Source organism: Schistosoma haematobium, chromosome 2 (assembly GCF_000699445.3).
Source record: "Schistosoma haematobium chromosome 2, whole genome shotgun sequence".
NCBI lineage: Eukaryota > Metazoa > Platyhelminthes > Trematoda > Strigeidida > Schistosomatidae > Schistosoma > Schistosoma haematobium.
This window is the reverse complement of record NC_067197.1, coordinates 28,845,781-28,871,783: the sequence shown is the minus strand read 5'-3', so window position 1 is coordinate 28,871,783 and position 26,003 is coordinate 28,845,781. Positions and strand designations below refer to the sequence as shown.

The 26,003-nt window shown below is 37.6% G+C and overlaps 1 protein-coding gene across 1 annotated transcript in view; it reads left to right on the top strand.

Annotated features, from left to right (window-relative positions):
* The first annotated feature begins 22,844 nt into the window (after positions 1–22,844).
* SEMA6A_2 (Semaphorin-6A) overlaps positions 22,845–26,003 on the top strand; it is a 47,645-nt gene continuing 44,486 nt past the window's right edge. The window contains exon 1 of the mRNA XM_051214854.1: positions 22,845–23,341. Coding sequence (XP_051068038.1) covers positions 23,146–23,341 — 196 coding nt within the window. The 5' untranslated portion in view covers positions 22,845–23,145. The remainder of the gene's footprint in view (positions 23,342–26,003) is intronic.

Genomic DNA, 26,003 nt, shown 5'->3' with positions numbered 1-26,003 from the left:
ATATTTTCCAAAACTCGAAAATAAGCTGACGTTATTGGACGAATGATGAAATTTTGGCTGAAAATGTTCAGAAAATTCCATACCAAAATATATGAATATTTGGACGGGAGGCAATTTTTGGATCGTGGGGCCAGTTAAATGTTATTGTCATGTCATCCGGCAGTCGGATGCCTGAGTATCAAACAGTTCACCCATCCGCGTCAGTGTTTAGTACAACCGAAGCGCAGCAATCAGTTGTAGGCCGTGAACTGGCTCATGTGGTGATGGTCACACTCAGTTTCTTGTCCCTATCATCACTAATATATATGTAATGGCCTCGTTTATGTTATGCAGTCGCTAAAGTAGCCATTGTCCCCAAATACGACGAAAAAATAATTAACGTTCGGTATTACCCGTGGCTGTGTTTTTGACGTTAGCTGACTGATCCCACCTTTCCTGTCTATCGCGAATAGGCCTCCACTTATCGTCACAGATAACCAACGTTTGTAATATACAAGGCCCATCAGAAATTTTATGTTCGACATGAAAAATTCAGTAGTGACTATACAGTTTCGTTCAGGCGTTTACTCACGTGCCTGTAGAGTCATTGTGAAGTCAGTCGAAACATGAAAATTTCTCCTCAGCACTAATAAAGGAAATTCAACTCTAAAACGAAATGTACAGTTATAGAGGACATTTTCAGTTGGAAATCAGTAATATGTCTTACAAAAAGTTCACATGCTGTCCAATGAGATAAACTCGATACATAACACAAACACAGGGAACAAATGAATATTTAATAGAAACGTGATTGAAAACAAAAAAACAATGTTGAGACTCAGAAAATTCAATTAACTATTAAACGCTGTAAACACATGAGGACGACTTATTTGCAGTCCTTAGGATGACCGGGTTTGGAGATTTTTGATCTCAGGTGGCATAATTCGTAATTGGCAACAATAGCTCAGCTGTACTCCCTCTATTTTGAGTCACGATATTCCCCCATACGTATATTCTTTTCCAGTCATACTCAGTGGTTTTTTTTAAATATTACTGATACTTTATTTATTTAAACCTTCTTGTTATTCCTGTTGTAAATTTCATCTCACTGTACTGATTTGGTGTGGCGACTTGGGCTGGTTCACATTTGTACCGTGTTGCATTTTGATGATGGATAACCATGCACTCGGAGATGCAATTTACACATACTGCCATCTAGTTTTGATAAGAGACTAGGTATGCAAAGTAACTGGCTGTAGTAGTGTTTATTTGTTAAGCATAATGGGTTATCGTCAACCCATTGGGGTTTGGGAATTACTCAAATGATTGTTTAAATGAGCTGCTCCCCATGATATTAATACGAGGCTTGATTCTCTTCAGGGCGTCGTGAGATTCCTTCGTTATGGATAGTATCTACTCTGTCTTATAGTATAGTTATTTTGATATCAAGTTAAGAGGTCCGCTTAAAGCAACTTGTCATCTATTTCCATTGGAGTTACTCAACGTGAAAATTAACCTTGCATGCTGTGCTTTCAGTAATTCCAGGACTTTCTGGATTGAGTTAAGGCACTAATGGATTTAATTTTACAACCAGTTCACGATAGAGCAACGCTACATAAAAGTTCCACAAACGCGTTCCTACACATTCTCTTCGTGGCTTTCATAAATAAGTTATTTTGGGTCTCTTGACTACTAGAAAGGAATTTAGTAAGGAGTCGATAATTTCGAAGTTTTAATGGTTTTCTCAAAGTGATGAGCATTTTCAAGTAGCAAAACATAGTCCTGCTCGAAAAATTCTTACAGATAGTAGTGATTTCCTAAGTTCTTACCTGAAGTGTATAAATTCGGTTATTCATAGATGAATGATGTATTACCTAGTTTATGGCCTCAGAACTGCGAGTCATGACACAAATATCTGCTTTCAATTAATTGGAAATCATTCCCCTTACTACTAAAACAATCGACAGAGCGAAATCGAAAATTTTCAGGCAGAAAGGTACTACACAACTCACATTTGAGATCTGGGTTATCATATCAGGGCGGCCAGTATACAACAAGAGCACGATATTTCTCATCAAATCTGCATACGTAGTCCAGGATTGTGTTCTCCGATCTCAACGACGTTCATATGTGGGAGTTATAAATAGTCGGTTTTAAAAGTAATACACCCCGGCGACTTCACAGATCTCGTGCGTCTACACCGAAGTTTGTGATATAAAAGCATAGTCTTGAGAAAACGAGAACGAATAACCCCAAAGTTTGTGTTCAGCAATTCAATTTCACAAAAGGTGGATTTGAGAGGAGCAGAACGGTTTCCGTTCAGGTATCGTATGCGTTGGTCACTTCTTCATTTTGAGAATAGTCATACTTATTATAGTCAGCAATCGTTGTGTTCTTCTGAATAATGGACGCTTTCGATTCGTTGGGTAGGACTGGGTTGTGCAATTATTTATCCAGAAAGGTGTGTTTTAAAGGCTCACTAAAATTTTCATGGCTGTATTCAGAAATACGTCAAACAGAGTTGGAGGATACAACTATTTGTCGTTGTTCCAATCCAAAGGTAGTGCATAATCACCCAATCTCACCGTTTCCCTCCAATTATGTCATCGGTAAATTTCCGGATACAGATCTGGAGAGAGGATGTGATAGTGTAGATTTGTTTTCCCTCATGTTAAACACTCCGAACTCGAGTGAGTGGCAGTCTATTCATCATAATGTGGCTGTATCTTATCCACTACATTTATTGACTATTGAACCTGACAATATCTTTAAGTGCAGACTACCTGAATCGGGTTCGTGCATTTATCATAATCAATGGTTGCAGATTTTGGGTCGTTCGTAGTGATAAGGGTACATTCACTCTTTGTATTCTCTTAGATCTTGAGATTAAAATTATCTCACACCTTTTATTTCGCAAAATCATCCTTATTGAATCGTTTCGTCTATACCTATTGTTTTCTACTACCAATAATACTATCCCTACTTCAACTATGGAAATTCCATCTCTTTGTGGTAATGCACTAGTGCAATCTGAACCGTTGGACATATATGACAGGTCCTACATTGGTTATAACGGACTAACGTCGTTGTGGTGTGGTAGTGTGTCTGATGCACGTTTTACCTTATTTGTTTTTGGAGGGCGTCTTCTGCCTTGCTTCAAATGTCGACGTTATTTTATAGAATTAAATTAAGTGTTCTTAGTTATCTCTTGCTTTCATGCGAGATCTAGGGTTTGAATTATTTTTGATTTATTTATTCATTTCACAATGGTTGCATTGTCGTTTACTGTTACAGCAATGCTGTTGCGATGTTTGTTGTTACTTATTTCATCGGATATTTACTCTGACTCTGTTTTCGGACCACGAACTGCAGATCCCACACGTTACAGCTCTGGCGAGTCCTTAATATGACGATGCTAACTCCAGCGCACCGAATATTGCCGTGACCAAACAAGATCAACCGGTGAACGTTTTATCTTCTTTGACATTGACACTTACTTAACGTTCATCGTGTGCAAGTTCATGGTCAAACTGAGAATAATCAATGCTGTTAAACGTCTTAATTTATTCAGTCACTTCTACGGCAGAAGTTGTTACATAACACGGACGATTTGTGGGCAGCTAGCTTTAGTTTATTTCATATGCACAAACCTTACTCTTTTCATCTGGTGAACTCGTTAACTGTCTAATTACTTAGCTAACAATTATCATGACCTAGGCAATTCCTTTTTCACACGCGATAGATATCTTTTTCTCAGTACAAATTTCTTCCAACTAGAGATATCTGAGTTTCGGTGTCAGTGCGTTTTTCTCAATGACGCTCTCCTGATTAAAAATAAATAAAAGACGTTAATAGTAGGTGAACTCTATAAAAACGTGGTGTATTGATAATAGAAAGCCAGTCAAAAAAGGAGACAAGTGTGTGAAAACACAAACAACAATGAGAACGGAAACGTTACGGCGGAACATTAAGATAATAATCATTTACTTACGCCTGTTACTCCCCGTGAAGGAGCATAGGCCGCTCACCAGCATTCTCCATCCAACCCTGTCCTGGGTAATCCTTTCTAGCTCCGTCCAGTTGTAATTCATCGCTTTCATATCTGCTTCTATTATCCGACGCAATGTGTTCTTTGGTCTTCCTCTTTTTCGCCTCCCTTCAGGACTCCAAGTTAGGGCTTGCCTCGTGATGCAGTTCGACGATTTGCGTAATGTATGTCCTATCCATTTCCATCATCTTTTCCTAATTTCTTCTTCAGCTGGAAGTTGGTTTGTTCTCTCCCACAGAAGGCTATTGCTGATGGTATCCGGCCAATGGATGTTGAGTATCTTGCGTAGACAACTATTTATAAATACTTGTACTTTCTTGATTGTGGTTGTTGTAGTTCTGGAAGTTTCAGCTCCGTACAGTAGAGCTGACTCTCTTGATGTTCGTATTGAAGATTCTCACTTTGATATTGGTTGAAAGTTGTTTTGAGTTCCATATGTTCTTCAATTGTAGGAATGCGACCCTTGCTTTGCCGATCCTCGCCTTTACGTCTGAATCTGAACCTCCTTGTTCATCGATGATGCTTCCCAGGTATGTGAAGGACTCTACATCTTCCAGAATTTCGCCATCAAGATTGATTGGATTGCTGTTCTCCGCTTTGAATTTGAGGACCTTGGTTTTCCCTTTGTGTATGCTGAGGCCTACTGATGCAGAGACTGCTGCTACATTGGCTGTCTTCATCTGCATCTGTTCGTGTGTACGTGATAGGAGGGCTAGGTCATCTGTGAAGTCCAAATCGTCTAATTGGTTCTGAGCTGTCCATTGTATTCCGTGTTTTCCTTCAGATGTTGAGGTCTTCATAATCCAGTCGACCACCAGGAGAAAGAGGAAGGGAGAGAGTAAACAGCCTTGTCTGACTCCGGTCCTTACTTGGAATGTATCTGTCAGCTGTCCTCCATGCACTACTTTGCACTGTAGTCCGTCGTATGAGTTCCGGATAATATTGACAATCTTCTCAGGAACTCCGTAGTGTCGAAGAAGTTTCCATAATGTTCTCCTATCTACACTGTCGAATGCCTTTTCATAATCAATGAAGTTGATGTATAGTGATGAGTTCCACTCATCTGATTGTTCGACGATGATCCGTAGTGTTGCAATTTGGTCTGCGCACGACCGATCCTTACGGAATCCAGCTTGTTGATCTCGAAGTTGGGCGTCTACTGCATCCTTCATCCGGTTCAGCAACAATCTGTTGAAGACTTTCCCTGGTATTGACAGTGGTGTAATGCCTCTGTAGTTTTCACATTTGCTCAGATCTCCTTTCTTTGGAATCTTGACGAGGTGTCCTTCTTTCCAGTCCATCGGCACTTGTTCCTCCTCCCAAATCTTTTTGAATAGAAGATAAAGCATGCTTGTGGTTGCTTCGATGTCTGATTTCAGTGCTTCAGCTGGTATGTTGTCGGGTCCTGCTGCTTACCCGTTCTTGATTTTTCTGACGGCCATTCTAATTTCTTCCGTCGTTGGTGGATTGACATCTATAGGAAGATCTATGTGTGCTGCTTCGATGTCCGGTGGATTCATTGGAGCCGGCCTATTCAGGAGTTCCTCCAAGTATTCTACCCATCTGTTACGCTGTTGTTGAATTTCGGTGATTTTCCTGCCTTCTTTGTCTTTGACCGGTCTCTCTGGTTTACTGTATTTCCCTGCTGGTTTCTTCGTTGTATCGTGAAGCTGTTTCATATTTCCTTCTCTAGCAGCTTTTTCTGCCGTCGTTGCTAGTTCTTCAACGTATTTCTTCTTGTCGGCTCTAATGCTCCTCTTCACTTGTTTGTTTGCCTCTATGTATTCAGCTTGTGCTTGGACTTTCTCTGCTCGTGTTCGGATGTTGTTTATTACTGCCTTCTTGTTCTTCCTTTCTTTGATCTTGTCCAGTGTTTCTGTAGAGATCCATTCCTTATGACGATGCTTCTTTAGACCCAGAACCTCTTGACACGTTGAAGTTAATGCTTCCTTGATGCCTTTCCAGTTGTCCTCCATAGTAGTTTCTTCTTCTTTCAGTAGATCTTGTAAGGCTTGGAATCTGTTGTTGAGAGCTATCTTGAATTCATTGAGTTTGTCAGTATCTCGAAGGAAGGCTGTAATGAACCTTTGTATTGCTGTTTGTCCATTTGTCCAATTCTTTTTTAGCTTCAGTTTTAAATTGGCTACAACTAGGTGGTGATCTGAAGCTATGTCAGCACCTCTCCTGGTTCTCACATCTTCCATTGTCCTTCGGAATTTTTTGTTGATGCAAATATGATCTATTTGGTTCTCTGTAGTGTGGTCCGGTGAGATCCATGTAGCCTTGTGTATACGCTTGTGTGGAAATATTGTGCCTCCTATGACCAATTTGTTGAATGCACATAGATTTGCAAATCTTTCTCCATTTTCGTTTCTTTCTCCCAGTCCATGTCGTCCCATAATATCTTCATATCCAGTGTTGTCTATTCCGACTTTGGCATTTAGATCTCCCATCAGAATAGTTAGGTCCTTTCTTGGGCATTTCTCAATGATTGACTGTAGACGCTCGTAGAACTGATCTTTAATTTCGTCGTTGCTATCATTGGTGGGTGCATAACATTGGATAATATTCATTAAGATCCCCTCCTTCTTTGTTTTGAATGATGCTTTGATGATTCTGGATCCGTGAGATTCCCATCCTACAAGTGCATTTCGTGCTACTTTGGACAGCATAAGAGCGACTTCCTGAGTGTGTGGAGCATTGTCCTCTTCGTGACCGGAGTATAGCAGCATCTCTCCCGTAGCTAGCCTTTTCTGTCCAGCTTGGGTCCAGTGGGTTTCGCTGATTCCCAGTACTGCTAAGTTGTATCTCCTCATTTCCAATGCTATTTGACTGGTCTTCCCGGTTTCCTACATTGTTCGAACGTTCCATGTACCTATAAAAATTTTTGCTCTGGTTGTTAGAAGGGGCATCGGCCTCGTGGCTTCCGAAGGAACTCGGCTTTCACCATGAAGCGTCATAATTCTTCTAAATGAAGACCTTCTAACTCCCAGGGCAGAGCTAAAATGGTTTGGATTATTTTTTCTGGTAAGCGTTTTTTTTAGCGAGTTAGTTTTCTACGGGATTGGGACGCTAACCCCATGCCCAACCCTCCTCCTTTACCCGGGCTTGGGACCGGCAGCAACCCTATAAGAGCTACAAGCGGAGTTAAGATAATAATCATAAGGAAAAAAATTACTAGGGGATTTTCGTCCATACCTTCACGGATACATACCCAAATAGGTTGAACGACTTTACTTAACATCATTATAAACAGTCCTCACTCAAAAAGTTCAGAGTAGAAACCAATAATAATAAGCCTTAGTTTTAATAGTAAACGTAATTTCACACATGGTGACAAATCTTATTATACTTTCACTCTCAGCGCACCCTACAAAGTTGTGCTTTGTCATTGCTCTGCGTTTCCGGGCGTAATATAGAGTCACTCTGTCACACAATTTACAAAGGTCTGTATTTAAGCCCAACTGTTCACGAACATGCACCAGTATTCTAGTGCTTCTGAGCGCAAGATCTCCCTAAAGTTATCTTAAATCTTTCCAAAAACCAAGCACGTGTTCCACAAGGTTCCAATGAGCAGCAGTATACGTCTCTCATGAAACATTTGAAAATCCAGATTATGTGGTTCAGAAAGATGGAAAGTAGTATGGTAACTCACCTTCAAACTTGGAAAACCGTGAGCTTTCTCATATTGTTTATAGTTTCTGGCTTGAACTCTAACAGATATCTTGTAAGAGCATTATATGGCTACAGCATCTTTGAAATGCCTTATCAAGTCATTCCGAATGTAATGTGACTTTACATCAAACGATTTCATGCTGGCACACTGAAATACTTCGATCAAAGTGTACCACTGTAGCGGTAAATAAATCCTCAAAATAAATAGCTCTGTAAGTTTTCGACATTGGATGCTGACCACATGTTTTGATGGACTCACCTAGCTGAAGGTGCTCGGTCATGCATCCGCACCGGATCACCAGTGGGAACGCCGTGCTCAACATCCCCTGCAATCGCTAGCCAGATTAGATCAGACGATTCTCGATATATTGATAGTCATCAAATACATCTCCCAATCTCCTCGATTCTGTCTTTTGATTTCTCTTGGTGGGAACGAGTTATATTAGAAGGTGTTACTGGTTAAAGCGTTGTCAAACACTGAATACTTGTGACATCTTCACCACCCTTCACTTTGTGTTTTTCCTAACCACTGTACGCGCGGTATTTAAAAAGGACAGTGGTATCTTTCCTCGCTGAGTAAATTTCATTGTTTTGATCGTTTATTACGCATCAAGACTACTGTTTTCACTTTAGTTGAATTCATTTCAGTCAAAGTATTCGACTAGAGTACCGTTTTTTACCGTACTCAATTAGTTTTGTCGTTGGTACTCTTGAGTACCTCATTTGTACCTGTTAGTACTTTTTGGTCCTAACAATCTACAGTTCTTCACTTTTTGGCCATTGACTATTTTTTTGTTCCTGAGTATCATCGCATTTTGTTCCTTTTTGATAAAAAGGAATCCTTTTAAATGACCGGACAGTGTAAAAAAAGCAGTTGCCAACATCCGGGTTGTCGTTATCCCGTTGAAAGAGGCATTCAGTGCGACGAGTGCAAAGGCTGGTACCACGAAGTTTGTACGAACTTGACGCCTGCGGCTTTCAAACGGTTCAGTAAAAAGGGTTGCGTATGGCTTTGTCAACAGTGCTGTTCGGATGCAAACAGTCTGTTAGCCGAGGCCATCTCACTGGTTGATGCTGCAAAGAAGTGTGTTAGCAAGCGTAGTTGAAACACGTCACACAGCACTCGATTTGTCGGCACACACAAATCGACATCAAGCAAACTAAGGTTAGTTCGATAGTAGATGACTCACGCCGGTCAAAGAAGGAAAAGCAGTCTCCAAAGGGGCCTGCCTTAAACAAAAGCTCAAGGAAAGGAGGTTCTTCTGTTCCCCATCTCCCAGATGGGATCCCACAGGAAACACCTAGAAGCCGCAATCTCAAGGCCCGATCGGTTTCAAGCGGCAAACATAACCTGACCTCTCAGGTCGTCGACAACCCTCCAGAATCCAACACTAGGTTTGACGCAACTGTTGTTGCATCCCCCAGCACCGTTGACGATTGGGTACAGGTTGTAAGGAAGAAAAAATGTAGCGATATAAAAAGTAATCCTACCCCAGTGAAAGTAGTCGTAAAATCGAAAGCTGATCATAGCGACAGATCAGCTGTTTTTCATAGAATCAAGGTAAGCGAGAGCTCTGAACCTTAAGCTCGTTTTGAGCATGACATTGTGCTGATTAATCAGCTGCTTAATCAACTCATGCCTCAAAATATCACCGGAGTCACCTTGCTAAAGGTGTACAGACTAGGGAGTCTGGCGGACTTGAAACCAAACCATTCCAGACTGCTTAAAGTAGTATTCAACTCTTCGAACGAACGTGACCTAAGTTTACAGAATGGACACAAATTAAAGGGTTCAGGAGTTTTTATCCGAAAGGACTTACCGTTTGCAGACCGTGTTAAAAGACGGGAAGCCGAAAAAGAACTACAACTTAGGTTAGACGCTGGCGAAAAGGACCTAAAAATTGTAAATTTTCAGGTTGTAAGGCTTCGACAGAGAATGATGCCGAAGTCACTCTGGATGAAGCACGAAGCCACTTAAATAGGCTTCGGGTCTGCTACACTAATGCCCGGAGCTTATTTAATAAGCGATCGGAACTAGGTGTACAGATTGACTCTACAAAGCCAGACATAATCGCGGTTACAGAAACGTGGCTGACACAGGCTATAGATAGTATGGAACTTGATTTCGAGGGCTTTACGTTAGTAAGGGCCGACAGAATACAAAAGCTTAAAGGGGGAGTAGCTCTATTCATTAGGAATGCTATCCTATTTGTCATCATCGACAGTGTATCCCATGAGAGTGGGACGTGTGAATTAGTTAGTCTCCGCTTGAAATGCAAGGGACAATAGCTGCTGATTGGTTTGGTCTATCGCAGTCCAAGCTGTGAGGTAAATGAAGTCCTGTTAAGCCGTCTCAATACTTGATCACAAAGTGGTCGATGTCTAATCCTAGGGGACTTTAATGCACCTATGGTAGACTGGGAAAATCTGCGAACTAAATCGTCGGAGAATTCTTTCGAGCAGGAACTAGTTGATGGGGTTATCACATGTGCTCTAGTGCAACATGTGAAAGAAGCGACAAGGTACGATCCGGACACTGAATCATCCTTATTAGGTCTTATACTGACTCACTGTGAGGATGATGTTGCGAACCTCCATCATATGCCACCCCTAGGTAAAAGTGATCACGCAGTTTTAACTTTCGACTTCCATATAACTGCCAGTCACGAGCACGCGTCAGTCCAGTCCAGACCCGACGTCTGGAAGGCAAACATACCAGTCATCATGCACTCAGCATCGTTAGTAGATTGGACAATAGACCCAGAGTCTTCAGTTGAAACGGCCTGTGACGCATTTCGAAATTCATACTTAAAAGTTACCACACCTCACATCCCTTGGACTATACCAAGAGGGCCGAGAAACTCCCCACCATGGTTCAGTAGGGAGGTCCGCATCCTTCTCCGTAAGAGAAGAAAAATGTGGGATAGATTTAGGTTACTGGGGACCGATGAGACAAAATCTCAGTATGAAAAAGCTCAGAAAACCTGTACATCGACCTTCCGTAAGCCTAGAAAGTTGTACGAAGAAAAGACTGTTAAGGAATCCACAGAATGTCCTAAACGCTTGTATTCTTATATAAACCAAAGGATAAAGAGAAGAGGAAATATTCCTGCTCTATGGGGAGACAGTACTGCCGCGTCACTAGTGGAGGACGACTTTGGTAAGGCTCAAGTGTTCTCAAACTACTTTAGCAATGTATACACCATAGAAGCGCCCTTCCCGTCAGCGTATATAGATCCCCCATACATACACTGGATAGCGTGACCATTAAAGAACTCGATGTCTTTGGTCTGCTAAATAAGCTTGACATAGGTAAATCCACGGGGCCCGATAAATTACATCCTAGCCTACTGAAGGAATTATCTAACTTCGTTGCGAACCCTTTAAGTATATGCTTTAACCTACCCGTAACGCAATGTCGTTTACCCAAAGACTGGAAAAACGCCATAGTAAGTCCTGTCTTCAAAACAGGTACGAAACACAAACCTGAGAATTACCGCTCCGTTAGCCTAACTAGAGTGGTTGTTAAAATCTTAGAAAAGATTATTCGGAAGGAGCTGTTTAAGTATCTCGATAAAAACCGGATCCTTTCGGAGAAGCAGCACGGTTTCAGAATAGGTACTCTTGTCTCACTAACTTATTAGTGGCTCGTGAAAGCTGGTGCGCTCTTAAGGACCAAAAGTTACCTGTAGACGTAGCCTTCGTTGATTTCAGCAAAGCTTTTGACCAGATTCCGCACAACCGGCTGTTATATAAGCTAAGAAATGTCGGGATTGGAGGCAATTTATTGATGTGGATAAAAGACTTCTTAGTTGGGCGGCAACAAAGAGTAAGGGTGAACTCAAATTTATCTAGCTGGGTAACTGTGCTTAGTGGAGTGCCCCAGGGTACAGTTTTGGGGTCAGTGCTATTCCTCTTGTATGTAAATGACCTTCCTCATCTCCTATCATCATCGGTCTTGCTATATGCTGACGATGTCAAGATATGGAGAACGATACGATGTGAGGGTGATAGCTTAGAACTCCAAAATGACCTGAAGAAATTATCTGAATGGTCTCAAACCTGGCAGTTGCCGATAAATACTTCCAAGTGTATTGTGATGCATATCGGTCATCAAGGTACAGATACATACACGATGGATAACACTGAGCTACCTGTCGTCCAGACATATAATGGCTTAGGAGTCATCGTTAGCCAAGACCTAAAGACTACTGCACACTGCTGTGCAATAGCCGCCAAAGGTTTTAAAACTTCATGGTCAACACGTAGGGCTTTTAGTCATGTCGATGCTAAAACGTTTTTGACTTTGTATACAGTGTTCATTCGTCCTAAACTTGAGTACTGCATACAAGCGGCTAGCCCCTGCCTAAAAAAAGACAGTGAGCTTCTGGAAAAGGTTCAGAGAACGGCAACTAAGCTGATTTCCGGAATAGCGAAGCTCCTGTATGATGCCTGACTGGCCAAGCCAAACCTATTCCTGTTGTCTTATCGTCGAACTAGAGGCGACTTGATTACAGTTTTCAAATTGCTTAGTGATAAATTTGCACCTGATATGCCCTCATTTTTCTTGTCTTCCAAAACAGAGAATTTACGAGGACACTCCAAAAAAGTTCACAAGCCCAGGACAAATTACTTGTCAGTTAACTATGGAATTTCTCATCGAATCATCAACGAGTGGAATTCATCACCTCAGCACGTGATTGAGGCTCCATCCGTCGACTCTTTCAAAATAAAGTTGAATCAACTGAGAGACCAACATTTTCAGGACTAACACAGGCCATCTGGCCTCCTGTCCTTCCCAAGCTGAAACTGAAACAAGCTCTAATACTTACTTATGAGGACTGATTTATGTGTAGAAACGAACCCCCACACATGTGAGAACCACTTAAGATACCTCAAACAAAGATACGAAGAAAGATTCTGTCGGTGATTATTTTTAAAGAAGACTAGAAGAAGAAAGATTGGTTTGACTAACCTAAATTCTATTAGAAGTATTGAGAATTGCTGGAACTTGGAACATTTAATGTAATGAAAATTGAAAAATTGAATCGACTCATGACAGGTTGCTTATCTATTCATAATTGGTATTGGATATAGTGACTGTCGAGCGCGTTTGTTGAAGTGGTACGTCACAGTCATCGGCAGTGTGTTAGGTAAAGTCGAAAAGTCCTGATTTCTCGTGAAGTTACATGAAATGAAGTGTGCTTTATTCTACCATTTATCTATTCAATTGCTTTCTGGCAATATCTTCAATAGTACAAATGTTTAACTTTATCCTCCAACTAAACTTGCTGATTCCAGAGTTCAATAGATGACGTACAACGGTCACGTCATTTTATCAGCCCATATTCTCAGATCTCTATATCTCATCTACTGAAATTAGGAAAATTTCTGCCAATGTTTATTAGCACACAAAACATTGTCCGGAGTCTTTCCTTAAAGTTTGAGGTTGTTTTGGAGGAAAACCCCTCAAATTTTGTTGTTTTTTTCTCCAGACTCAAAGGGAAACTACCGATTTTCATGTGACTGGAAAGCCTTAAAGTCGGGGGGTTGTATCGGCTTGGAATTTTTCGAGATTTGCCTGTCTCATGCTAAGTGGTTTTTTCCCGAATGGCAAATAAGCAATTTTCAGAAAACCGACTCTGTTTTCGACACCCTAACGTGAAATAAACAATAGTAGTACTTAGTTAGCACCAGTAACCTATTCACAGCTTCAATGGAGTCTCTGGAAGGTATGTATCTAGTTCGTCCGAAATGTTACAAAGCCCAAATTGTATTAGGAGCCAGTGACCATCATTCTATAGTTGAGTGTCGGATTATTTTTCTAGTTGTGTCTTTATATCGAATTTATTCGTTTCTACATGCTATCATTGTTTATCCATACTGTATGATTTCAAGTCATTTCCTTAAATATTGCCATCTTTGTCCAGCACTTAAGGCTTTTCGCAACAAGTCATTTCACGTAATTTTGCAAGATATAATATTCATTTTTAGTAATCTGAGCAATTATCTTGTGCGACATCATACCTTTCGATAAAATTTTCCCCAGTCAGTATGTATAAACTGTGGCAAAAATAGTTTGCCACTGATTACTAAGCAATTTCTAGTCAGAAGGGGGTTTTGTGGAGATTTTTAGAAATTTCAATAGTTGAAATCATGAGTCAGTTAAAGCTAGACTACCATGGAAAACCTGGAAGCACTGGACTCATGATTTCAACTATTAAAATTTTTAAAAATCTCCACAAAAGCCCTTCTGATAATAATCATCTGCTCACTGGTGACTGACTTCAAGAGTCATTTCCTGGAGTTCTAGTGAGAAGCCGTTACCAGTGGAGTTCAACCAAGTCTGTTTTCAGGTATCAACTCACTGAAGACAATGGTGTACGATGGCGCAACTTCGTGGATTGGTTGAAGTTAAACATTAACACCGTTAGATGCCGGCTCAGTGGTCTAATGGTTAGGCGCTCGCGCGCGAGACTGGTAGGTCCTGGGTTCGAATGTCTCGGGAGGCGGGATCGTGGATGCGCAATACTGAGGAGTCCCACACTAGGACGAAACGGCCGTCCAGTGCTTCCAGGTTTTCCATGGTGGTCTAGCTTCAATTGACTCATGATTTCAACTATTGAAATTTCTATAGTATTTATAGCTTCTCCCAGGTCTGAAAAACTTATTGTATTTGTGTATTAGTGCCTAAAGCTTTTTTTCAATATTACAGTATGCTGATTAAAGTGAAAACGTTAACTGGCAAAGAAATTGAAATCGATATTGAACAAACTGACAAAGTTGAACGAATCAAAGAAAGAATTGAAGAAAAAGAAGGCATACCACCACAACAACAACGATTGATTTTTTCCGGTAAACAAATGAATGATGAGAAACTTGTCCAGGAATACAAAATGCAAGGTGGTTCAGTAATACATTTAGTACTTTCGTTGCGTGGAGGCCTATGATTTGTATTTCTGTTCATTAATGGAACCAGATGAAATCACATGCTTTTGTATTATATTGCAAATATGAAGGGGACGAGGCTTTTTGAGTTCTCGTTCCATATCTTTTCCATTGTTTCTGTCGTGACTTATTCCCTTCATAATTATTTTAGGTGATATCTGATCTTCGCCTATGTATATGTTTTAAATTACATCAAATACAATCTCCCACGTTGTATTTTTGTCTAATTGATAGCATCAGTGGTTAGATTCCCCTGTCCCTTGAATTTATTTTGTTTCACAGACATCGCGATATCAAAATAAATTCAATAAGTGAAACGCTGCAGATGAATAATGTGGCTTTTGTGAGATAATTATGCATACTGTCAAGCTCTTTGGCCAAACTTGGAGCTTAAGCCTAAGGAAGACAATTTGACTTTCAAATAATAACGTGAAGGATTAGAAAATACTCTTAACACGATAGGATAGTCCTTAAGTCTGTCCCTTTGATGCTGTATATTTTGACAGTTAAATGTTCGGAGACTACCAACCCAAAAACTCGATAACTATAAAAATATTGGATCTGTTAAATTTTAGGGAGCTTTTCAGTCGTCTAGCGCGTTTTCAATATATGTCGTTTTAGAATTGGTGGTGTCCGAAACGAGCACTTCAAGATTCATTGAAAATGACTCGGGCGATTTTCTGAAACTTCCTGACCGTACTTTTGAGTAGGAGATGTGATACTGAGTGAGTATGCGAGACGAAGTATGTTCTCTTCTTAATAATTTATTTCCAAGAAGTTCACTCGGTGCATCTCAGAAGACATTAAGGTGACATCAGTAAGAAAAGCTTTCGAAGGCTAAATATCAATTAATGGCAAAACGTACCATATAGATATGCTCTCTTATCAGCTTTTCAAAGAAATTTAGCATTTCATGCGGGTACGTTGGTTGTGATTTCGTAATTGCAACCAATTTAACTACTATTAGAAACTCTCCTCTTTCAGGTTAATTTGTTTTGGCTACATTATCAATGAATAAAAGAATAAATATGCTATATAACGTCTAGATTGTTTAGACTTTTCTATTAAGACATTCTGTTGGGTTTTAGCAATAGTCGATTGTCTAAACAGACAACAAATTACTAATAGAATGATAATTGAAAATTATTTATATAAATACATGTTGGTATTAAGGGCCGTCAAAATATATGCACTACACTATAAGAAAATGAGGTATACGAATTTTTCGACTACCTTAACTGCTCACTACGAAGAGTAGGTGCAGGTTTACGGTCCTACAAGTCTTGTAAAAGTACTTTGGACTTGGGAAATCCAGAACAAATATCGTGCCTAGGGACACTGATTGCCAATTGATTAAATGCGGATTGTATGACTTGGGTATCATCGCGCAGCAAGACAATATCATCTGCATATTCGCGGTCGAAGTATTTCCCCAGGTACTAGGTCCACACTACCATAACCTATTTCCACATTGGCGATGAGTATGCCGACAGTTAGTGGTAACCAGAAACAGGTTGTAGTACGCGAAGTTACAGTAGACGGTCACAGTTATCTGACCTGAAACCAAAAGCCGCTCAAGTGACTCTCTTCTGTGCCTAGACACCAGACATGCGCCATTCCCCCTCTAGTACTACGATGTCCACCAAACACACTTTCTTGAGATCGCCTAACTGATGGTAAGACTCGTCCTTCATTGTATCCGGGTTACAGTCTGTCGGGGTGTAGTCAGATATTACGAACAGACATTGCTCCTCGCACCGATTTCTCGCGTTGGTGGTATTTTTGGTTGACTGTTAATGAGGACCCCAGTCGATACACGTCGCCTCAACCCTAGTGCGGCACCAACACCGGCAAAACAAGATGATGCCACAAGGTCCTCGGATGAATGCACGTGGAATAAGCTTTTCGAAGCGAAGGATGGGGAGCGAATTTCCAGTTTTTTACTAAATTCTTGAGTGTGGATTTGGGATAGACAACAGACGTCGATGTTAAGACTTGAAAGAAATGGTCAACCCTATCTATTGTCCCATCTGCGTTAGTGTGCGGACACTGAAAGAGACCAGCTAGAACGGCACGTAGTTATAGAAAAGCTGGTTCACAATTCATATTCAGCAGTAGAACTCAACTTTCAACCATTTAGTGACTTGAGATCGTTTAGATCGAACAGAATTTCCACCACTGGTGAGCTGTTGTTTGGGTTGAGAAATAAAGGGATGCCCAAAGTGGGAATACGCAAGTGATACAGAATAAAGTCAATGTGAGTGTTAATGAATAATTGTAGACACAAGTTGTGAGGATGCGAACTGAAGCGAGAGTAAATTTTCCAGTTTGATGATCATTTGATTTGTGAGTGGGGTAGGGGACTCTCCTGTTTCCCAAACCGAAATAGGTAGGATCTTTAAAGAGCTACCCTCTCAACCTTTGACCTAGAGGTCTAATCCATATAGCTGCGTCAGGTGATGCGATTCCATGGTAGCCGGTGACAAAAAAATGGGTTCATAAATTTTTTCCCACAGGATCCTGGAGCCCATGCGCACAAATGGCTTGGAATCAGGATTTTCTAACTCCACTAGCTGTGTCCTTCGTAACCACCAACCCGCTTTAAGCCCCGGATATTCTCTTTTAGTCTTCTCACTTCAGTAAACAACACCTTCACCACGAGAAGTCAGTGGATAGAACTTCCCTTGGAGAGCGGACTCTCCACGTTCGGCCGTACCAGGACATTTGAGGGCGATTTTCTAGGCGATTGGGAATAATACAAAAACTTCTACGAGACTGAATATATTGACTCGGTTAATTTCGATTCATATCCTAAAAGCCTGGGAAAAGGGAAAAATTGAAACGACCTCAATAAGATAACTGGACATCTGTTAGTGCGCATATTACACTTCTATATCACCATTTAAAAAACTTGGATAATTAGTAGGAATTGAAGTAAATTGGCTAAATATCGATTTTGTACCAAATAAATAATCAGTGGAGTAGAGAAAGACCACTTGATAGTCCATCAGTTGTCATCATAAAGTGATACCTTTACCGATAAACAGGTTTGTATACGTTCAAACTAGCTAAGCCTTTCTGTACTAATTTATGACAAATGAATAGCATTATTGTATTTCTTCGCACCAGAAAGCTCTCCTCCTTCAGTACCAGCTAAGTATTCTAAAATGTTTGCATGGCATCGATCAACAAGTGGTTAGTACAAGAATGTCCTCGTTATGTGTCAGTCAGTTGTTACAATATATCAGTGAGTTTGGAATGAATCGTCGTGTACTTGTCAATGAATCTGAGCTGTGTGCTAAAATGGTGTCCTGTATCATCCCAGCTTCTAGAAATTATGCACTATCAAAAATAGTAATAATTGTTGTCAGGTTGATTAACATGCGAAGTATAAGAATAATCTCAAAGAAGTACCCTAAACTTTCCTACCTGCACTATAATTCTATTGATCTCTTTATGTCTTGTCGGCACCAATATTTTTCAATTATCTATGTTTAGACTATTCATTATTTTTGAATAATTAACCACTACAAATTATTTCGTCTTACGTTATGTAATGTCGATAGCTAGTTAGGAGAACGTTTCTTTGCTTTTAAGAGTTAATATTTACATTATTTGAGTTTGTATGAAATTTATTTGAGCGTATTTCGAAAGACAACGATTTTGGTCTTTCAGCAATTCAAAAAACAAAGCTATTAAAATAGTCACGGATTTTGAGCAATTCCTTAATACCGTTGTTAATTAAGTAATTTGAAATAGATTGAGTATTCATTGAAATTTTTCAATAAGATTAATGGATAAAAGTGTAATATAGGGATGAGCTGATCAGGATCAAGGAAACTACTTCAGTATATTTTTGCAAAATTCAGAACGAATCGAATTTAATCTTTCACTACATGAGATGCGCGGTAGATATGCTTGCGTATAGTCATCAATACATTTTGGGTTATTTTTGAAGATCTTTTTATGATTTACATAGTGGAACTGACCAAGTTAAATGTTTTAAATACTCTGTCTGTCTGTCTGTTCTCTCTTTCTCTCCCTCTCTCTCTCTCTACATATATATATATATAATTCTACATAATATTAGAATCAATCAATTTTGCTCCAGTTCAATAGCAAGCTCGAAAAAATCATTTTATGAGTGGTTCACCAAATAAAAGGTGATTTAATAAAGTAGGTGGGCTAAAATAGATGATGGTTTGTCAAGAAGATTTCTTCATTTTGAAATAGTGTCCCTGAAATTTCGTTTCCCTGGCTCTTCAGATAATTTAGTGATAATGATTTTAACAGATAATGAATTTTCTTTAATACTGTTTATGGCTATGTAACAGATTCATGGAAGACCTTTAGCAAATACATATGAACACTCAGATTACTGAGGTTATTTAGCTATATTCCTAGAATGTTAAGATCGTAAAACTGATAATAGACCTTGAAAGACAAGTAAACTTCCTAAAGCCACTAAACTCTAATACGTCTCATTACTTCTGTTTTGAAATATTTTTGATTTATGTAGAGTCCTTACTGATTGGGTGAAAGTGATTTTAGAATCACGCAGCGAATTTTAAAGTATCTCAAGCTTAGCCCTATTCTATGAATGTATTAATTAATGAATACACAAAGGGAAATGTAAACGACAATTAAAATACGTATGTCGGCCATAAACATAGAATATTTTAAATCATAATATGTCCCAAAATTGTATTAATAAGTATTATCAGAAATATGAACCTATTGGTAGCGCTGTCTAACCAATATAGATTACGAACCACCTTTTTATTAATCAAGGGAACTTTTATATGACGTGATCCTTAATATCTGTCGTCGCGTTAGTGGTACTGTCAAATTACAACTCCAGCTCCAGTACAATTGCCACCTATTATTTGTTAATTTACATCGAACTACTCATTAGTAATTTAAGTGTTAATTGTATTTTTAATGTCTAAAATAGTAGGGGCAACTATTTTTCGGTAACGGAATGAATGAGATACTTCCAACAATACTCATTCTAATAAGAATATCACTAAATACAGTTTTCACTATAACTGTACAACATTCAGAGTGAATCAGGTTTATGGACTTTGTACATTGATTGCAAACAAATCGATACGACCTCCCAATGGAAAAAAAACAGAAGTAGTATCTAAACTAGAACAGCATTTTGGAAAATCATATTAGAATAAAAATAAAAATATCAAATGAACCTTAGACAACATTTCAGTATTCTTTTTTAGGTTAAAACTTATTGCTACACACTAATTATCTATTCCCATATTGCAAAAACAGCGATCATCAAGTCTATGTTCATTCAAATAAATAAAACTCCTGATAAAATTAAAACTTAAGACTAATTGAAATAGCCATTATTCTTTTGTGTCGTCTCTCTTTCTAATTGACTATATTTAGCCTCTAGAAGAAAACTGCTCAAGATTCACCACAATGAAAATTTCAAATAGTCACCACATTTAGGATACCTTAATATTTTAGATGGATGATGGGATCATAAAATCTTTCAGTTATTTAACCTGAACGAAGGAAAAATATATGATTCCCTCACACAGGCTTGACGTAGTCTAATAGTACTAAAGTTTTTAACACTATTAGTATATATATATGTTTATTTTAACTGAACTTCTGTTTAGAATGCAATCAAGCATATGATTATTTGGTATGTTGATGATAATAGTATTAACATGATATCGGTATTTCGTAAACTACCCATATTAAAATCTTGGAGAAAATAATGTGTGGTTTCATGGAGTAAAAAAAACATAATCAGAACAAGGAAATCGTCAACATGGTATCAGTTACTTCACTGTTACTAATCAATGTTTGCGTCTCAGTCCTGCAGAATGCCAGTTGTGTTGTAAATACCTCAGTAGTAACATTGCCAATAATCATATAGGATAATATGAGTTCGTATGGTTTGGTGAGTACTGATCTTCCAAAGAATAGAGACTCACACTTCTGGCAAGCATTAATCACTACAAATCCTACTTCTAAGGCTACTTATAAATTATTCCTAACTATGGAATACCAGTGTTATGTATGACTTCAAGCCACTGAAACTAATGGACTTAATATAACGATCACCCCTGAAGACTAGACAATCTGACATCAAAGACATTCGTTTCTGACCCCAAACGTTCAACCAGTAACTTTGTTGTTACTTTGTCTATAAATAGACATAAACCTTGTGAGTGCTCTTTACTTGAACACTACTAGTCGAGTTAGAGCTCATGGCGAACTGTCGTCTGCTTTTGCAACATCAAGTTGTGTCCGTTAAGGCTGTCCACTTTCTCCATTTTTGTTTGACTTCATCATAGACCTACTGATGGAAATAACGCCCTCGTAGACTGAATTCTCGGGTATTGATCTCCTTCCAGGAGGTCCGCTTATCGACTTAGAATACGTAGATGATATAGCCATGTTTGGTGAAGACGATGATAAAATACAGTCTTTTGATAGCACTGAGCAACAATGCCAGAATGTTTGGGATTCATTTCTCCCCCTCTAAATGCAAGTTGTTGCTTCAGGACTGGTCTGCGTCAACACCTGAACTAAGGATAGGGAGTGAAGTATCCCAATGCGTCAACAATTTGGAAGTCTGATCAGCCTTAGTGGGTTGGTGTCTGACCAAATCTATGAACGGATTCGAAAAGTTCGTTTGGCTTTTGCCAACTTACGTCACCTACGGTCAAGGTAAGATATCCATCTATCAATTAAGGAACGAGTATACTGCGCGGCAGTTCGTTCTGTTTTACTTTACGGCTGCGAAACGTGGCCATTAAAAGTAGAAGATGTTCGTAAGCTACAAGTATTTGACCACAGATGCCTTAGAAATACTGCTCGCATCTACTGGGATCACCGGGTAAGTAATAGTGAGGTTAGACAAATGGTATTAGGAAATGATGGTAAATTAGTTGATGAGATTGTGAATCTTCATCGACTGAGATGGTTGGAACACGTGTTGCGTATACTTGAACACCGATTACCACAACGCGTAATGCTGACTAGTGTTGGAGATGGTTGGAAGAAAGTTAGGGGTAGCCAAACCAAAACGCGGCATTAGTCATTGAAGTCACTAACTTCTAGTCTGAGCCATGTTGGTAGATACTACTAGACTACTTGGTTGAGGTCCGCGTGACTATCGTAACCAATGGTTGGGGTCTCTTGGTGACATGGTTCAGGATCTATCACAATGGCGTCGGTGTATACACTTGGTGTCTTCTTTGAACTAAGAGATTAAAGTCGCTTCATAGCTTTCTTTCTACGTACTAAATCTTTCTCCCTGTATTATATCCTCATATGCAATCTTTCTTTTATATATTACCACCATTGACTTAGCCACTCCTATGAATCCACTGTTCATCTTGCTGTGCTAATGCGGTACGTCAACTTGGATCGATGCATATATGTGCCTGGTTCTACGTTATATCTGACTGACTAACTTGATACTATATGAGATTTTGTGATGCATTGAAGATTTTTAATAGAAGGCGGAAGTTTATATGGTCGTAAAAATAAAAAAAATAGCTTTTATATACATATTCGCCTTCTGTTATAAATCTTCGATACATCACAAAATCTCACATAGTATCAACAAAATTACTGGTTGAATGTTTAAGGGCAGAAACTAATACCTTAAATGAATTAATCAACGATCTAAGTATCATATGCTGCATAAAATTTATCAACTTTATCTAAAGTCTACTAAGTAAAATTTCCACGTAACTTTATCCATCTTTATTCTTGATGTCTTAAGGATAATATAAAGAAACTATGTTTATGTAATATGATAATAGTTACCAAACAGTGTACACATTAAATCAATCTGTAAGTGTGAAGTATTATTACGAAAAAAATAATAATAAATGACTTATTTTGACCGTGTGTTTAATACTATAATAGCTAAGATATTTCTATTCATAAGATATATACAATTTTTGTTAATCTCTTTATGTTTGTTTGTTTCTCTCTTTTTTAACTATCATTTCTGTGGTTTTCTTTTTTTTGTTTTGTTAAAAAAAACACAATCAAATATATAAAGAGTTATACACATAAATATTATTTTTTTTTGCTTAAATTAGTTTAACCTTGAGCATACATACAAATAAATTACTTGTAAATGATTGGTACATTTGAATAATGTATTTATCTATTCATTCACTTGGAAACACAAACAACCTTTATTGATATTTTATAGTCTCTATATTTATTTAGCATAGTGATTAATTTAAATGTTTATAAGAAATAATGTCAAATTCAATAAATGATATTGATTTTTCCTATTCAAATAAAAACAGATTAAATTCTTAAGATATACATATATATATATATATATATATTTCTTTTTATATTTTTCTCTCGAAAAAGGATATTTATTACATATAAAAAGAAAACAAAAGAAAACAAAAGAAAATTATTGAATACATATAATTTAACATAAATAATTCTATGATCATATTGTCTATTCTAATTTACAATATGATATGATTACTTGGACTTATAAATATGTGGATTATTATTATTATTTAAATTGTATAAAATTATATTCATTTAATAAAATTTCTCTATTTATATTTATTTATTTAATATTACAATTACCAAATTTATGTGATTCAATTGAATCTAATATAAAATGGTTTATATATTCAAATCAATTAGTGGATACATTTTCCGTAAAAGGTAACTAAAAAAAGAGGAGAGAGATTAAATTAAAATGATTATTTATTCTATTATTATATAATGAAATGTTTTTGAAAGAATATGATGTAGAATAGAATGAATGATTTGACAAATCGGTCGTGAAAAATTAAGCATATTATGTATAAAACTCTGATTAATTTACCACCATCACTACTACTCTTACTCTTACTCTTACTACTATTACTACTACTACTACTGTGGTGTGTGCTACTTATATTGATATAAGTAGTATATTATGCGAGTCAAGAATGTAATGTCTGGCAGCAGAAGATGAGGGAAGATCAAGAAAGCAGGAGTGGGAATAGAATGTAATTTGTATGAAAATGTAAGAAAAATGAAGTCTGAGGCATTTTGAGACAAATGGTGGACATTTTGCAAATTAAAGATTTAATATATAGTTCTCAGATTTTATTGAGATGCTTTGTAGTTTTGTACCAAATATGTTCGGTTATCTCCACCCGTGTTCTGCTGACTACACTACTACTACTGCTCCTACTTCTACTGTATAGAAAAAGAATACAATTGATGACAGTCAAATTTCAGTACATTTAAGTAAAATTTCAGGACCTTACAGTAAATAATTAATTTGTAAAATGTCAATCAATCGTCTCAGACTTCACTGTTCCTTTGGTTCCACAGTAATCATTTTTTTGTTCTCGTTTTCTTTTCTTTGATTTTATTAATCTTCCGCTGCCAGGTATTTCACTTTCGATTGATGATAGATGTTACTTATGTCTAGCGACATTAGTAGCACACACCACAACACTACTACTATTACTGTTACTAAAGAAATGTTGATTTGCGATAATGAGGTTAATTAAATTATGGAAAAGATTTGTAAATTATGTTCTTAATTCATTTGTTTGTTTGTTATTTCAAAATAAACTAATTAAAATCCAACTAGTATTCAAAACAAGAAACTTATACAACTGTGATTTGACAGTAATGAAAACGGAAAATGATGCGAAAAAAAACGGACTATTTAAGTCATCTAAATAACAACTCAGCATTTGAACACTATACAAATTTAGAGTTCAAATAAACAGATAATAACTCCATCACAGTCTCTGTTTTTTACTTTTTTTCTGTTCTATTAAAATGACAGTTATTTTAAACTGTAAACACCTATTAATATAATGTTGTGAATTCATGGCAGTATTAAACCTATAATACATAAAGCACAGTATCTCCTTGATTCAATTATCCAAGTAAAATTTTAACCTGACATCAGAAAATTGTCTTTAAAATATGAATTTTGCCAATGAATTTTTAGCCAAACTTCAAGCTTCTATCTGTTTAAAGTAAAAGTTTTTTATATTACTATTAGATGGTTTAAGGTAGTCAGTAGGGAAGTATAGACCTACATTTCGTTGTTACTCCTATAGCGCATATGAAATCTTGAGTGATTCAACACCATCTACTGGGTTAGAATCCAAGTCATCTGGTTTCGTAATCAGAGATCTTATGGTGAGTCATTTAAGTCACAACTGGTCTCCTGTAGTACTGAGATTAGCATACTTACTGACCTTTGATTATTAAGTAATATTATATTTGTTTTATCCATACTCCGAATCGAAGTCCATTATTTACACTACCTAGCAAATATCTAGTGTTACCACTATTAGGTAAATAATTTAGTAAAAATGTTCATTTTTCATCTTTATCTTCGATTGATTCAGTAAATTTATGCAAATTAATACTTGAAGTACTCGAAAAATACATTTGACAGAAGCTTTTTTCTGTGATTGATTATATATTATGGTAGCCTATCCTGGTATATGCAGAGTTTAGTTTGGTTCCACGAGATAAATATAAGTATGACTTCTAGTGAGAAACGATTGCTCATAAAATGAGTGGTTACGTAACCATGCGGAGAGATTATTACTGGCTAAGATATTAATTACTTATTTGTAAACTATTGTACTAAAACGTGAAAAAAGGAAAAACCTTAAAATGTAGAAAAGCATAGTAACAGTTGAGGAAATCTTTCAAGGTTGTTATGAGAACTATACAGAAAAAGGTCGTGGCATGCTATTATCCCTAATGTGACGAAAGTCTTACATCATAAATATCTACTCATGTAACTTGAGTTTATGGATGGAATATATGGATTAATAGAAATCATATAAATATCACTAATTCTGCTCCATAAGGTATATCCTGATGCTTTTCACAATAATACTGCGTATAACAACCACTTGTGTTTTAAATTATATATTTTTTGTGTTAATTATTTATATGTGTCATTTTGCTGAGATGTTTTACTGTTAGCTAACCATTTGTCTTATGGTTACATTTGATTTGAAAGCATTTCGTCCATGACCCAAGTTCTCTAAGTACTAGTCACTTAATCATAGTTCATATGATTTCACACAATCGATTTGATATTCCGATCACCACAAACATAAAACATTTTTTTTCGTTGAAACAAGTATATTCTGCTCCCGTACCCACTTAGCCATGTTATGTAGGATAAATATAATGGATTATAAAAAAGAACATGGATAACTCTCAACAACTTTTACGAAGTCTGGTTCCCAATGACTAACTACATTAGAAATTTATATTGATTAACCTCGTCCAGACAAAAGTAACTCGACTCATGTGTCAAGAAAAAGTGAACAGACATAAACTTATTTAT